Source organism: Mus caroli, unplaced genomic scaffold (assembly GCF_978045245.1).
Source record: "Mus caroli unplaced genomic scaffold, Mus_caroli_1 scaffold_17, whole genome shotgun sequence".
Classification (NCBI taxonomy): domain Eukaryota; kingdom Metazoa; phylum Chordata; class Mammalia; order Rodentia; family Muridae; genus Mus; species Mus caroli.
Genome location: NW_028227272.1, coordinates 71,089,459 through 71,106,824, shown reverse-complemented (window position 1 = coordinate 71,106,824; position 17,366 = coordinate 71,089,459). Strand labels below are relative to the sequence as shown.

The 17,366-nt window shown below is 35.3% G+C and overlaps 1 protein-coding gene across 12 annotated transcripts in view; it reads left to right on the top strand.

The window, feature by feature from the left end:
• The window catches only part of Robo2 (roundabout guidance receptor 2), a 1,540,028-nt gene that overhangs the window by 1,445,444 nt on the left and 77,218 nt on the right, over positions 1-17,366 (top strand). For all 12 annotated transcript variants that reach the window (XM_085832480.1, XM_085832479.1, XM_029470224.2 and 9 more), the window contains 5 exons: positions 2,515-2,720; positions 7,348-7,429; positions 7,818-7,980; positions 9,923-10,089; positions 12,963-13,084. In XM_085832480.1, coding sequence (XP_085688606.1) covers positions 2,515-2,720; positions 7,348-7,429; positions 7,818-7,980; positions 9,923-10,089; positions 12,963-13,084 — 740 coding nt within the window. The remainder of the gene's footprint in view (positions 1-2,514; positions 2,721-7,347; positions 7,430-7,817; positions 7,981-9,922; positions 10,090-12,962; positions 13,085-17,366) is intronic.

The window sequence follows — 17,366 nt, the reverse complement described above, 5'->3', positions numbered from 1 at the left end:
TCTCTCTCTCTCTCTCTCTCTCTCTCTCTTTCTTTCTTTCTTTCGTTTTTTGAAGTGGTGAGACTTACTTTGCTTTCCTCTATATCCGGATTCACATGTGGATTAAAAGGCAATGTTTAATATATGTGCATGGTGAGGCCCAATTTAGCACAGGAATGGTACAGGGCCAGACAGACACTGTCGACGGAGATGTTAAGAGACTGGACTGCACCTGCTGGTGCTGCAGAGAATTTCCTGCCATGCAATTGAAGAAGCCCATTCAAGGGTTACTAAGGATGACAAAAGGTTTCTTCCCTAGTTGGCAAGAGCTTTGGTCCTCTAACATCCATAATTCTTTCACAGAATAAAAGATAATGATTAACATTAGTAAAGTTCTCGAGTCTTATACCAGGGAAAATGCCTAAACATGTAAGCTTTAAAAATAAGATATTTGGACCAAAGTATTCAATATATTCTTATTTTAAATATGTATAAAAATATTACTAATGAGAAAAGTTCATTTCCTTTTTTTGTTTCTCCAACTTTTTGTCAAAATTAAAACAATAATGTAATGGCCATTCTATGGATAGAGTCAATAAAACTCAAAAAACATATAGAAGTGGAATCTATTTCACACTTTATGTTGAAAATAAACAGCACACTGTGGTCTTATCGGAATGGTTTATTAAGGATTTCTAACATGCAGTTAGCGAAGACCACAGAGGTGTTCACAGATCACTGAAAACCCTAAATGTTCATTTAACCTTTGACTCCAGTGTCATGCAAACCTGTGGTCACCTTTCAGCCATAACTTCCCTGAGACTGAATTTCTGCTAGCCAGGAGATTTTCAATTACTTTATTGATCAGAGTCATTCAAGGCAATGAGCTATTTATTTAGGTAGTAGGGGGGAAAGAAGGGGAAATTCTAATTAGTTGACCTTTGGTTGTGTCTAATGATGTCAGAGATAGGACAATAAAAGCAGGTTATAAGAAATTACTGGAATTCTGCATAGCTATTTGACTTGGAACCGATATGCTGCATTTAAAACTTGATACACACAGTTTAGAATGTAATGAAGGTCCACTTTCTTCCTTAATTGTAGCATTATTTATAATGTTTTGTGCATTGAGTTTAATTTGAAAACCCCCAAAACTTTCTGTTAAGCTTTAATTTCTCCAGATATGTTGTAATTTTTATAATGCTATACAGCCTTATCCCATTAAGTTATTTTACTTACTTCTAAGTTTAATAACATTTCTAAAACAGGAGGTTGACATTGTAGATTCTGATGCACAGATAATTGTGTTTTGTAGGAACCGACTTAAGAGATTCTCCTGGAGCAGAAGTCAGAGTTGTCCCCATATGCAAGGACCTATGGACTAAATTCTAGATCAGCTTAAACTAATTTTTATCATATACTGACATGCAGAGTACATTCAGTATGATTTAAATAAGATATACTAGTGTTTGCTCATATAGTAATTACATGTGTGTGTATATATATGCATATTTACATGTACAATATAAATTTAAAGAATACAAACATTTAACAATTAAAGAAAACCCTTCTTGTCTTTCCTACTATAGTCATTTCCTCTTAAATGTCTTTTTTTTTTTAACTTGGGCTTATCAGTTTGACTTGGAGATAATCTGGTGAATTCTAAAGTAAACACAATATTAAACTATTTCTCTTTTTCTACCAACCATTTATATAATGTCAGACATTAATATGTTTCTTAAACCATTTACAATATTTCTAAAAACAATATATATTATGCTACAGGATGGTGTTCCATAAGCAAAAGAGCACACTGTGATAGAACATTGTAAAATTATGCTGAATATTTATACTGATTATAGATGAAAACTGAATTTGGTTACACCAAGCATTCTGGTTGGCTAATTCACTCTGTTTAGCTGTGTGTGTTAACTCAATAAACTCGATCAAATGTCATGACTATAGTTTGGAGACCCAGTGTCATGATTTTGTATTTAAATTATTTAAGGTCTAATGTTTTATCATCCACAAAACACATAAGCTTATGTAAACATAGCATTCAGCAGCTTCTATGATAGGTATTTATAACAAAAAGCAAAGATGAAGTTTAGCTTTACAATCAATATATCCCATAGGGTTATTTTAAATATGTATGTATATGCATAAAAAAATGAACAATTTATGACTGGCAGCTTGAAGAAGCTACCAATATTTTTATTTTAATTTCAATGTGACTAAGCTTTTCAATTCAACTCAACCTTTCTAAAATGTCAAAATTTATCCCCAAATCATTTTAATTATAATGAATGCAGAATAAATTAAAACAATGATATGTTCTGAGTGCAGCATAGGTATGTTTAATGTATATAGTTGGAAAAGACTATAGATATTGAAAAGGCAAAGTAAGTTAGTAAAGATAGTAAAGATAGATAGTAAAGAACTTTGTGTATTTAATCTTACTTTTCATTGTAAATATATCAAGATGACTGAATGTCATGGAAGTCTAGATTTTCTGAATATGTGTTTGCCTTTTAGTTTTGACAGATAGACCTCCACCCATAATCTTGCAAGGACCAATAAACCAAACACTTGCAGTAGACGGTACAGCATTGCTGAAATGTAAAGCCACTGGTGAGCCTCTACCTGTAATTAGCTGGCTAAAGGAGGGCTTTACTTTTCTGGGGAGAGATCCAAGAGCCACGATCCAAGACCAAGGAACACTGCAGATTAAGAATTTACGGGTACGTAGTATTTGGGTTGTTGTTGAGTCTATCCTATCAACAGTATTTCCCTAAGGAAAACTTATACAGTGTATTGGAAAAAAAGTCTGACATCAGCATCGTATGAAAGATCATGCTTTTTCTTGGTTCAACAATTGGTAACTGAAATCATGGGAAAGACTATTGTCCTTATTGTAATTTGGTCTTGGGAATCCAACTCCAGTGTTCTTGGATGCGAAGGAAATGCTTATTGACTCCAATTCTTTAAATAGAAATCTTGAATAGAAAGTTATGGATCGTAGCAGGCAACTAAACTCATTGGCGAACAAGAAATGCTTCTAGTTTCACTCTACGAAGGAAGACTGTGTAGTTCTATGGGTAAACTGGCTCAACCAAGAATAACAGGATGAAACTGTGTTAATGGAGGCATGTGCAGATAGTTAGCAATGCCCTTAGATTTTTAGTTAGGTTGCTACAAATTTTACATATTCATCTATCGATGAGAACGATTCACTCGTGTTTTAAGTGAATGAACATGAATAAGATCGACAGTTCCTCCAAGGAAGATAATTTGGATCTACATCAAAGGTGACTCCAAAAAGTCTGTGATTCTAAATGTTTCACTAATTTTCTACTAACATCTAACAACCTTATATTTAAAAAATTCAGTGGTTTAAAGCAACACACAGTTTCATATAATTCCTGTTAAAAATGGAATTGATGGTATGAGTTAGCTACAGTTTCTGCTACAATGGTTGTAATGCTGTGTTTGTCAATTAGGGCTAGGAGTTTGCCAGAATCAGAGGGGGGATTGATTTCCTTCTGAGCAATGTGGTGTGACAGCTGGTTACCTAGCCTTTACTGAAAGATAGATTAATGACCCACCTTATTCTGAGATTGGGCTGGTGGTAGCCTCTAAGCTCTTGTTACCTAGGTATTCCAAATCATCAAGGTCAGCAAGAAAGCTGCCAATGAAATTGAGCATTTCAGGTCCTTGATGCTAAATCTCAGACATGATATCTGTCACCTTCAAACATGCTATTGGCCAGAACAAGTCTAAAGGTTTCATCTCCATGTTAGAGAGATGAAGGATTGCATAAAAAGTGGGAACCTGGGAGCTGGCATTCTGAGGGTTACCTGTCCCCTGCCAGCATAGTCCAGTCACTTAACCATGTAGAGTACAGCCACCTGCACTGCCACAGCTAGCAGGTGTGACACTAGAGAAGAACATTCTAAAATAATCAAAGTGCTGGGGATGAAAGCCAGAATTGTGATAGCTAATATGATACAATATAAAAACATTAAAAATTATTGAGTGGAAGAACAATTAGTACGGTTTGGCACTTGGGCAAAAACGGGAAGCCAAGATGAAGAAAAACAAGCAGACAAACAAACAATATAACAAGGAAAGCCAGCAAGTGAGATGTCGTGGTGGGTGAAAATACCTGCTCCCAAGCCTGATGACCTGAGTTCAGTTCCTAAGACCCATATACAAGAGGTGAGAACTTATGCTTGTAATCTTCCTAAGACCTCTCACAAGAACCTTGACACACGTATACATTTAATAAATAAATAAATAAATAAATAAATAAATAAATAAATAAATAATAAATAATAAATAAATAAAGGAATGAATGTGATACAAATTTACTGATTCTTGAATTTTTATGTTAAAAAGCAAGAGCAAAAGGTGAAATATCTTGCTGCACATTATCCAATGAAAGATGATTCTTTTCTTAACATGGAACATATTCACAATTGCACATCTATATGTAATGTATCAGTGTACTATGCATATATTTGTATAAAAAGGAGAATAATAGATAAACTTTAACAGATCTATATTTAATATTAACTTTAATAACAATAAATTAAATTCTTCTAGGTGAAAAATTTCACCAAGTTCTGTCAAAGGAAAATACATTAATATGGAATCTCCTTGATATATGTTTTTAAATTCATCATGAATTTAAAACTAATTTTCTTTTAACAAAATGGAAGTTATTTTAAAAAATTCATATGAGCTCTCCTTCCATAAATATTTTAACCTCTTTCTGAGATAAAGAAAGACTTGGGCCACGAAGGTTAATGCTTTTTCACTGTATTGTTGCATTAAAAGACTTGTGTGTGTGTGGATAGTTGAGATCACTGGGAGTGCTAGAGAGAAGTAATTAAAGGTAGATGCTTGATGATGTCAAACAAGCTTTGACTCCTTGCACAGGTCTTTGAGTTACATCTCTAAGATGCCATCCCCAGGAGAATTGTTTGTAGCAAACTATCCGAAGAGAAAGGGGGTGACAGAGTGTGATAACCTATTCATTTCCTCTTAAAGAAATTGGTCAAGGATGAAAGACAGGATAAGGAGAGGAAAGTGAAGCCCTCTTGATCAGAAAACGTCCTATCTAAAGTTAAAGCGCACAGAAAAAGAACATGATGATGGTGCTCATAGCAACACAAAAGTGAGACTCAGAAGCTATTTGGCTTTGATCGGTTCCAAATTGCACACATTGTTCTTTTTCTGTACAATGGCTGCTGTTAAGGGGGGGGATTAAGACAGGCTTTACCACTTCACTGGTGTAGTAGAGAGGTTTCCTATAGGTCAGAATCTTTTGTGTCTCGTGATTTCTTTCTTCAGTGCATAAGGCAAAAGAACAAAATATCATGATGGATGCTAAGTTCTCCTAGTCCAGTTAATTGGTATCTGAATCTGTATCTTTTGAGAAGTTGAATATTCCAGCACTCATTAAAACCTACCTACCACAGCTAATGTCAGGCCCATATCTCCACACAATGACAGGGGGATGTAGTTAAGACGCATTACCTACAGACTTTCTTTTTACACAGAATAACAAGTGCTACATTTTAGTTCAACAGCTATAATAAAATGCAAATTCTTTAACACATTCACAGCCCATATTCAAATGAACATCCCATTAAAATCCAACCTCAGCTCATTATATTTAGCTTGTGAGTGATGCTTCTTAAATGCAGAGATTCCTAATGATTATAATGCACTTGCGACCACATTTCAAAGGATGGCTTATTCCACAATGGCGACTCCTATCATCCCTGTAAGATAGAAGACAATTGTACAGAGATAGTATGGAAAAGACTGGCATGCTAGAGCAATTTCAACCTTTAGCTAAATATATTATGACATTTAAAATCAATTAAAGTGGTAGCATGGCAGTATCTTCATGTACTAATGATTTATCTAGGAATCAATTATAAGACTGAGTCATGGATAAATTTTGAAATGGAAGATATAATATTTCATAATCTTCCATATCTCGTGAACAGACTCATGCTCATCACAGAACTTAAATTCTTCGTCTTTTGTTTGCCTTAATCTCTTTTCTTTGGCTTTTGCTCACATTTAATTTTCCTACCCCACCAAGTTATTAGCAATAAATGTTGGTACTGCAAGCTTCTAAAACCTGGGTATTATGAGGACCCTTGTATTTTAAGTTTTAATATTCAGGCTTTTTGTCAAGATTTTTTTTTTACTTTTACAGCTGTTAAAGACAACTTTCTTGATCATATCTTCAACTATTCTCAAAGTCCTTGACTGTTCTTGATGAGCAACAAAGACATTTTAAATGATCAATGAATTTGGATGTTTTAAAAAAGATCTAGACTTTGGCTCATTTTGATTGTGTTCATTTCAAAATGACAAGGCTCCATATGCATTGTTTTCTTCTTGTTGTAGTTTTGATTTTGTTTTGATTTGTTGTTATTTTTCACTTAGTTTTTTTTTCTGTCTCAAAAAGCTTTATTTTTACTTGGTCCAAGACTTGACAGAGGCTCCAGGGCGGTGACAAAGCTGCCTAGTGGCTTGAGAGGTTCATTCAGGTGGAGGTCCCAAGGCAGGCTGGTGCAGAGTAGAGGGGGAGCCCCTTGGAAGGCACAGAGACCTCCTAGTCATGCTTGAGATCTCGCCCAGAGATCCCTGGGGTGCGCCAGTCTGCGCTGGTCCTGGATAAGGAGGTGAAACTAATCAAGAAGATGGGCAACCACCTGACCAACCTCACTTAGTATTTTTGTCTTGAGATGAAACCACCACTTTGCTATTGAGATACCACTTTGTTATCGATTGTTTTTTACTTATAACTAGAGAATGTATTCCTTAAATTTTAAATTATGTGTGTGTGTGTATAAAAGAATATTCTTTTAAAATACGTTAGGAGTCTCAGAGGTATGGCTGTCTCATTGTCTGTTTAGTCCTAGGTACTTGTATCTATTGAAATATACTTTCTCTGAGACAGAAAAGCCAGCCTTGCATTTGCAAAGCATAGTATGCATGTGTAGAATTCTACATGAATTCTAAGTTAGATCATTTATATCTGACAGTGACACAATGGAATCCCACAAGAAAATAAACTTAAAAGGTAAATATTACAGTGGACACAGGAAAACTTAATAAATAAACCTTATGAGATAAATAACTTTTAGTTGCAGAAATGTAATTTTAAAAACCGTTTAATAACTGTTATAACAAAAGGTTGCTTAAACCACACATGTACACGTGGAGCGCGTGCACACACACACACACACATACACACACACACACACGATTGACTCTAACTCCTGCTGAAGACTGAGTTGTTAAATATTGGTCACATGAATTCTTTCTTTCCATGTGTGCTAGATATCTGATACTGGCACTTATACTTGTGTGGCTACAAGTTCCAGTGGGGAGACTTCCTGGAGTGCAGTGCTGGATGTAACAGGTGAGTTCTTAGTAAGAGTTATATTTAAATAACAATCTAATTGTGGATCAAGATTTTGCATGCATTGGATGTAAATCTAAGTCACATTTAAGTCAATTTTGAATTCACACATTAGTTGGCACATAACATGGTGTCTGGGGAATTCCATGCATTGCACCTCAAAACCTTGTTGCTTGATTTCTTCTGAAATGCCAGTGATTATGCTGATTATGCATAAAAAGTCTACATTTATTACCACATAGGAAAACCAGCTAATAGCTTACCACCGTCTGATTTATGAAGATGAATTGCACACTGTCAAGTCAATTTCTTTAATGTTTCCTTCTCTCGAGCCTTATTGTCTGCTTACATAATCAGGAACAAAGTTTTCTCTGTCTGTTGTCTACAGAATCTGGAGCAACAATCAGTAAAAATTATGATATAAATGACCTCCCGGGGCCACCATCCAAACCTCAGGTCACTGATGTTTCTAAGAACAGTGTCACCTTATCCTGGCAGCCAGGTACACCTGGAGTTCTTCCTGCAAGTGCATATATCATTGAGGCTTTCAGGTATGAGGCAATTCCTGTTTCATTTCTCCATTAGATTTTTGTCTTAGCTACTGAATCCTCCAATCTCACCTGAGCCAACCTGCTGTGTTATGTTCAGGACAAGTTCAGGGTCATTAAGAATGTCCACTTACTTTTCACTATTCAGAATGAGACATAAGTTAATAACAAGATTAAAAATAAAATTCATTGTCTATTGCTATCTTTATAAAGAGGTATTTTATAACGTAAGTGCTCCATCTTTTTCCTGTATATTCATATTGTGACACATTTTCTTTTGCCTATACTCTGTGCTTTCTCACCATTTATTTTTGTACTCTTTCAGACACCTTCAAATGTTTTAAGTATCTCATACACACAAACACACACACATATAAATATATATATATATATATATATATATATATAAAATGTTTTTCATATATACATATGTATATGTGTGTATAGGCTCCATACTTGAGGGAGAACACACAGGCTATTTTTTTCTCAGTTTGAGTAATCTTGCTTAAAAGTATACTTTCCACATCATCCATTTTCTGATGAATTCATAATCTTATTTTTCTTCAGAGCTGAGTTAAACGCCATGTCTATATCTATCACATTGGGACATTATACCCAAACAGAATCCACAATAACTGGACATATACATTTATTAAAGATATCCAATGTATATTGGCACACTAGATTTGGGAATATTTGATCCTAATAATTAGAGTGCACATGTAAAATAATTCTAATATTTTTTTGTTTCTGTATTCTTGAATAAATATATTAGATATTTAAGCAGGGAGTTGAAAGCTAGTTAAGAAATCAGCTCCATGTGCTTATTATAGTTGTTGAATGAAAAGATATTTATTTCAATGTGCTATATGGAAACATCGTCATGAGTCCAAAGGTGTACTTCATAAATCATTGAATTTTATTACGCTTTCGATCCAAACATGATTAATCACAAATGGGAAAGTGTGTGTGCTATAGTTTTACATTCAGTTTCATTGTGGTTTGCTTTGATGTTTCACAGTTCGAAAGACAGCCACTTTGTTTTATCAGCATCAGGACAAATATTCACTTACTATGTAAAGTTGTCCTGCTCCATATTCAAGTGTATGATAGCTACATGCTTTCAAATATTAAAATAATAATTTTCATTACTCTTAATGCTTGATGTCTAAGCACATTTTGATGCTAAAAAATACAAAGCCCTAAAAGCACCCCCCCACACACCCTGCTTTAAAATTAGTTTTAGGAAAATTGCATTTGACCTTAGATACAGCTTTCTAAAATAGCATCCATTTGTAGCCAGTTGTGAAAGGTTCCCCACACAGAATCTGAGTTACTTCATCATTTAGAGATGAGAGATCACAATACTGAGTAATGTAAATTTCTATTAAAAATGTAACCAAGGGGAAAATATTCATTACATGCTTCCTCTCTTCTTTTACAGATATGTAGTTTTAGAAGGCTCTATTATAAAATTGCATGCGGAATTGATGCAAACGAAAACACACCTTGTTACAGGAAAATATATTGGCATAAATTACTCTGTAGCCCATTTATTCTTTCTGCAGGTTAATTCTTTTCAAGGTATATACATATGCATTTGTGAGGACCATATTTATTGTACAGACTTGATGTTGTGATTTTTGGCTCTGTTCCTTTTACAGGTATTCATTTAGTGGGCTGCTGTGCATTTAGCAAGTGCGGTCCCATCTCCTGGGCTGAGTTTAATTTTGTGGTGCATGGCCCTTCGTTTAGGTGGGCTCGGCTTTGTTGTTGAATAAACTGAACTCATCCAAACGTTTCATTATTGGGCTGAACACTTCAAGTGCTGTGCATTTGTGTTCGTCTGTTTAATATTTCAGCCATTGACCCTTGTCATTGACACTCAATACCATTTGATATTGTTAAATCCTTTCGGTTAAATCAGTTTCTGTTCTTATTTCAGCCAATCGGTGAGCAATAGCTGGCAGACAGTGGCAAACCATGTTAAGACAACTCTCTATACAGTAAGGGGGCTGAGGCCAAACACAATCTACTTGTTTATGGTCAGAGCGATCAACCCGCAAGGTCTCAGTGATCCAAGCCCTATGTCGGATCCTGTACGCACGCAAGGTAATTTCGGCAGCTGTGATAAATTGCTGGCTTTGGTAGTGCATATCAACTTAAAACTTGAGCATTGCATGAGCAAAACAAATGTGTAAAGGCAGACTGTACATGATACTCTGAATGTTGCCAATGGAAGAAAATGTTTTCAGACTGCCTTGCTATGAGGTATGCTTTGAGAGTACTAAAGCTAGTTTGTAGGTAAAGCAAACAAATAGTTAGGTACGTGTGTAGAGAATGAGAATCTCTGAATGAAAAAAAAAAGTTTCCCCCTCTTTTTACACAATAGAAAAAATAATAAACCCTTGAAAAATAGATGCCCAGACATCATTGTCAGAATTATTTTTCTGTTTTTGTGTGTCATTCCTCAATCCACCCAGGATAGTGGATCTCCCAGTGTGGATTTTGAATATGAGTACCACTGACCATAAATCTGTTAGAGACACATGTTCAGGCTTAAATCTAAAGACAAGAGGAGGTCAGAGCCCTGAATTGAGTTACTATGGCTTCTATATTGTACAGCACTGATGCTTAACAACCACTACTGTGTGTGTGTGTGTGTGTGTATGTGTGTGTGTGTGTCTGTGTAGGTGTGTGTGTATATACATACATATATACATACAAAAACATATATATATAATTATATTATATATACACAGTGTATATATATATATACATATGTATATATGTATATATAAAACATTTGGTTATTTCAAACGATATTTATTTCAGAAAAGAATAAATAAGTCCTTCTTCTTGGCATAGGTGATTCTTCTGACTAACATGCCACCATAAAATAGAATATAAAATGAATGGAAATTTTTATCTCCACCTTTTCTATAACCTGTCCTTTACTATAGGCAGGAGTAGGGGAGCGTTTAGAAGTCATGACACAGAAGTCACTGCTATGCAGGTTTGATACAGAATGCTATATTATCCTTTCCTTCCCTACTAGTAATAGAACGAATACTACAATAGAAAATGGGACCTTCTTTGTTTGTTACAATCTACTCCCCACAGGGTTCTAGAGAAAGGATTAATTATTTCTTATTTGCAAGAGCTTTTGAAAGATATATAATTCAAGTAGTATTTTTATGCTATGAAAGGCACCATGCAGCCATAAAATATTATTATAATTACAATGTAGTTCAGGGGTAGTGACTAGCATGCCATTATCACAGAGAAGGGTGCGGTAAAGGAATGAAGTCAAATAAAGTTGCCACGTGATGGGAGCGTGGCTGACACGATGACAGTTGAGGGAGGAGGGGATGGTACTCCGCTTTTGTTCTCTCCGCCATAGTGTGTTTAATTTTCCATGATGATGAAGGGTATGTAGGTAAAGAACCTGTCTCCAGAGAGAGAGAAAGCACAACAAAGACTTGGAAGACCTGAGAGTAGTTACATTTTATCTCCTCCCTATGCGACCACTTTTAATGTGTCTGGATTGAAGGAGTCAATTAAATGACTGAGTGTGAAATGGAAGAGATATACGATTTTTTTTTACAGTCAAGAAATTTTAGACTGTATGTTAGCTATACCTGTGGGGATAGCAGTCATTGTTGTGTGTACAGCTGCAGTTCGAGGTAGAGAAAGAACAAGGTTGAGAGGAGTTCCTTTGTGATGCAGTCTCACATACCTTCATGATCCTGAGTAACTGTGCCAGGCATGAAATATTGACTCAGAATCTACGACTCAGTGAAAAGGTCAACAGAGATGAATGGATTAATGAATTGTGTGTGTGTGTGTGTGTGTGTGTGTGTGTGTGTAGTATAGGGGGAGGGAGGGAGACAGAGATAAAGACAGAGACAAATCTGGCTTGTTCCACCTGAGAAATTTCACAGATCTGATGACCTACAGTCTTGTAACAGGTATTTCATAGGAGAACTCATGTGTTGTATCTGAATGTCAGACTTATTTGTGGTGTCACACATTCAGCTGTTTGGAAATCCTACAGAGCACTTCATTTCAAAGAACACATTGGCCTTCAAGGTCTGAGTTTTCAATTCCTTTAATAACCACTTACTTTGAAAATCATTTTCTTCATTAAACCTCCTAAATACTTGTAGGTGGATGATATCACATTAGGACCTGTAGACATCAGCAAAGGTGGATAGTATTCAGATAAAGGACCATTTTGCTCTAAAACAATTCACATTTTACTTTGCTGCTTAGGTCAAGAATGGAAAAAGTGGACATGAAAGAAAATGACATTATGTTGCTCCTCATTACTTATATCCTAGTTAAAATTAGCACAATGAAATCACAGTTAAGATATAGACCTCTAAATCCTGTAAGAATGTTGCAATACAAACTGAAGAAAGAGCAGAAGAAATTAATTTTGAAAACATTTAGAATTGGACAACTTTCTTTAAATCAAATAGTTTTGGTGAAACTTTACCTTGACATGGAAATGTGTTGGTTCAAGTGATCTTTTGGCATATGTGTGGCATTTTTATTAAAAAAAAAAGCCTTTTAACTTTTCAATTTAAGATCTTAGCTTACAACTTGGAAAATACTTCAGTGCCTCATCATCTATATAGAAATAATCTTTCTGGACAAGAAGTAGGGTACAGTCTCTAGTCTAACTCAGAATCTAATGATCCTCTTCCTTCTATGTGAGGCTGAAGAGTTACAAAGAATCTTGAATAGAAAATTTTAATGAAGATACATATAACAAATTGTGTCATACCATCATGGAATACATATACACACATCTGCTTATTTTTATATACATAATGTGTTTATATTTATATGCCAAGTTGTTTTATATCATGACATATTTATATCCATCTGGCAATTAGTTTTACATAGGATGATATCAAATGCACAGGAAGTTACTAATGAATTTTGAAATTAGGAGTGGTCTTCTCCTTTCACTACAGATATCAGCCCCCCAGCACAAGGAGTGGACCACAGACAGGTGCAGAAGGAGTTAGGTGATGTTGTTGTTCGTCTCCATAATCCAGTTGTCCTGACACCTACAACTGTTCAAGTCACATGGACGGTAAGTTTTTATAGAACATATTAGGCTTCATGTATAGCAACAAATCTATTTGGAATTTTTGTAGGAAAAAAAGGGCAAACAAACCTAAAACAAAATTTAAAAACACCTTTTCAGTTCAAGGTACTTGATGAAAACAGAGTAAAGTATTCAACAGGTAAACCTGTATGAAGAGTAATAAGTAAAAAGTACGTTGAAATAGAAGTCTAACCTTCATGTCCTGACTTCCAGAAGACTTACTGAGCTGCAGTTAACATGCGAAAGTTACAGGGATCAAGTGAATAAATGCTTTTAGCATGATGAGTGTTCTGAGATTATCACCAAAGTCAAAATTTGCAGTGGTAAAGTCATCCCAGAATGAAACCCTGTGGCCATTTGTAATCATTCCCTCCTGAACCCATCCTCATCCCAAGTCATCCAATAAATGCCACGTTGCTCTAGATTCCTTGGCTGGAGTGGTGCTGTGTAGGAAATCACAGCAATCACTTTTGTATCTTGCTTCATTCATCCAGAAAAAAATGTTTGAGTTGCATTCATGTCACAGTAATCATCGGCATGTAATGTCTTGCAGTGTACACATATAAAAAATCCACTCGTCTACCCTTTCTAGGTGAAGTAGTCATAAATAATAATTTGTTTTATACAGAGTCCATATATGCTTTTTATATCTTTACTTGGTAAACCTTTGAAATATTTCATTTTCTTAGCTACTATGCATAATATTTCCACAACAATTTGTAGATAATTTTTGAATGTGGGCATTTTCATTTACCTTTGGTATATTCCCATGGATTGTTATCAGTGTGTTAACATGACAATTAATATTTTATTGAGCTTGCTAAATGTTTTCTAAATGTTCATCTATTCTAACTAATATAGTCGTGGTGGGCTGACTTCTTTCTTCCAAATATTTTCTATTTCTCTCCCATTCATCAACACTTAAGATTTTCTATATTGAAGGTTGTAACCATTCTGGCACACTTGGTATGATTCCAACTTTCATTTTTTAATTAGTAGTTAAGATATATTTTACTGTATGTACCTGTGGTCATTGTTTTGGAAGTAGCTAAGTAAGTAAGTAAACTACACCAATTCTTATGTCTTGACATCATTCAGGTCATGGTAGAGAAACAATTCTATCACACTTTACATCAACTCTCAACTAAACAGGTTGAGTATATATATATATGGTTTTTTCGAGACAGGGTTTCTCTGTGTATGTAGTCTTGGCTGTCCTGGAACTCACTTTTTAGACCAGGCTGGCCTCGAACTCAGAAATCCACCTGCCTCTGCCTCCCGAGTGCTGGGATTAAAGGCGTGTGCCACCAGGCCTGGCTGAGTATATATTTTTATCAATCAGTTGGTGAAAGTATATGAGGTATATATGACAATAAAAATATTGTTCGGGGTTCTCTCCCAGTTTTAATTACTTTGCACACATACAGTTCAAAGGGAATTTTCAGTACAGAGTCTATTGCAGATTTTGAGAGCCACTGTATGTAGGGGCAAAAATCCAGTTGAGAAATATGACACACTGATAAATGCTATAACATATTATACGCACCAAAAAAATTTAGTCAATAAGGTATTTAAGTATATTAGACACTAAGCTAACAACAAAAGACTCCCCTTATAGCATGAGTTTAATATACACTGAGATTGAGGAGTTAGCAGTAGCATATCTAAGAAGAGGAGCCATTAAATTCATATTTAAATATTATTTATTTTATCAAATGACAATTTTTTATAAAAGAACACAAGTATAGACAGGTTGTGTACTTAGATTATTCCACTCATATTATTTTATTATCAGTTAGGATGTGTGGGACAGAATATTTCAGTCCCTGTTTGGTGTTAAGACCATCTGAAGTGGGTCACAATGGCTTCCAGGTGTCAATCGGGACATGCACAGGACTTGTGCACTGAAAAACAAACAAACAAAAACAAAAACAAAACCAGAAGCAAAAACATTCACCTCCTAAACCTGACCTAAGACTAAAGTTAGAGCCAAATAACTATCACTGGCTATTTGCTAAAAACGACTGTTAATGTAATGAAAACTAACTGTAAAAACTGTGCTGCAGTAGCAAAACTTGCTTTAAAAAAAAAAAAAAAGATTTTATGGTGGTAGTGGTGTGATTCTGGGGCAGAAGTACTTAGAGACCCGTGCTTAGGGCCAGAACACTTGGCCTGCAGAGAGTGCTTTTTCAAAGTCAGTTTTAGAACCGCTCTGGTACAAAGATATGGCATTTAGCAACTGACTCACCCAAGAAAACTTTGGGATTTTCTATTCAGATAGAGGCTTTTATTCTCTTCTATTTTTAAAACTGAAGCTGTAGACAGTGGACATAGCTTATTAATTTGAAAGCTCCCTCTCCCTTATTTTTTCAGTATGTCTTTTTTTTCTAACAAAGATGCCCTGTGAATGCATATTTAAATGCCTTGTAAATTCTCATCTCCACACCAGAGACTGCAGGGTCCGTTCACTTAAGTGCATGGTTCACTGTTTTGAGCCCAGTGACTCCTGGTATCTGGAGCAAGTAAATATCCCCAGGTTCAGAAAGTTAAACAGGTAATGGTAAAAATCAAATCAGGCTCCAGGACTGGAGATGAGAATTCTAGGTCTCTCTACTTAGTCCTTAAGACAGAGGCATTATTAATATCATAATTTCTATTGTCTTTTACTTAGGGATTTAAACCCCCCAAAATTGTGACTAGACATTAATTAGAGTAAATACTAAATTTAAGAACACCTATCTTCTAATCTGCTTATTAATAAAGTTGGTAACCAGCAGAAGACATAACTTGGGAATGGTCAGCTGGCAGGCTGAGCTAGCATAGGGTGGTATAGAGCCTTTATTTGCTCAGTGATCTTCAGTTTGTAAGGTCAGATTTCAGCAAATTCCTCTTTGCTTTCACCTGTAATAACATTTTCCCTCCCCCTAAGCAGTGCCTCCCAACCACACAAAATTAACTTGAACTCTTGTTATTAAGTAGACCATTACTATCTACCAGTTGATGGCTGTGCTCACTGGAGTGAGCGAGCAACGCTGTGTAGTAAACATTAGCTTCATAAAAGTACCTAACACACTTAATTAATGAAATCCAAACATGGATAAAACCAATTTGCCCTGATTTACAGACTCCCTTCATCTCCAAACAGCTGCTTAATGTTCTTCTTAAAAACACAGCTTGTTTCTTTCAGTATTAACAAGCTATTATTGTGAGTTATGCCTTTCTTTCGGTATATAAATTCACTTAAAGGGAACTCAGACAAGTTTATAAAACGTAAGCTTAATGTTGCTTTAACATATGTGGCAAGGATTGTTTTTTAAACTCTGTCAGTTTTGATGAAATGCAATTCTCTTTGATTCTCATGAATTTAGTTTTTGTTCTTTGGGTGCCTCATTTTATGTCAGAGCAACTTCTGCTTTTCAAAAATCACACCAGTTTGTTACAGTCACAAATTGGTAGCATGAATGAGCATTCTATGACTGTGCATGAGCCTCCTTGTTAGACCTTAATTTTTATTGATACAGCCTCATAATGGATGCCTCTAATGCCTGAGAATCTTTGTGGGTTAAAATCTGTCAAGAGGAAAAGGAATTTCTATTTTTTGAGACTCATCTATCACCCTAAGATTTGCTTGTAAGACACACATGCATGTTCAACAATGCTTCTAGCAGGGGCATTCTAAAGAGAAAGAAAATTCCTTTGTTCTATCCATTTTAATTGAAGTTTTGCAGGTTTTTTCATTTCTTCATGAAAATACTAATGCAATCTTATTATTCCTCAATTGGTAGCTTTCTCTCAAAAAGACATAACACTACAACTGAACACATAAGATTACAGGTTACTTTATAAAAGAAAAGCCTTTTGTTTATAGCATGCAGATAATTGAATTCTTTAAGCCCTAGTAAAAACTCATATACTTTCTTTATTTTTCCACAACTGCCTTGAAATGAGGTCATTTCATTTATTTTTCACTAAATTTTACACTTTGACAGTGGAATGGCTGGCTTCTAGCTCCTCAGCATAGGGTGACTAAGCCGTGGTATGGGGGATTGATTGAAGAAGCAGCTATAGGAGGTTATGTTCAAATCATGCATTGATAAAGCAAGGCAAACCAGGAAAATGATTTGACATTCTTTTTGTTATGACTGCTAAAACCTAAAAGCCACTTACTTCTGTAACTGAAGGAACATTAAAACCTCTGAAAAGAGCAGCAGTAGACACAGATTCTTCAAGCCCTGTGCATGCCCAGGTTGAAACAAATATCAGCTTA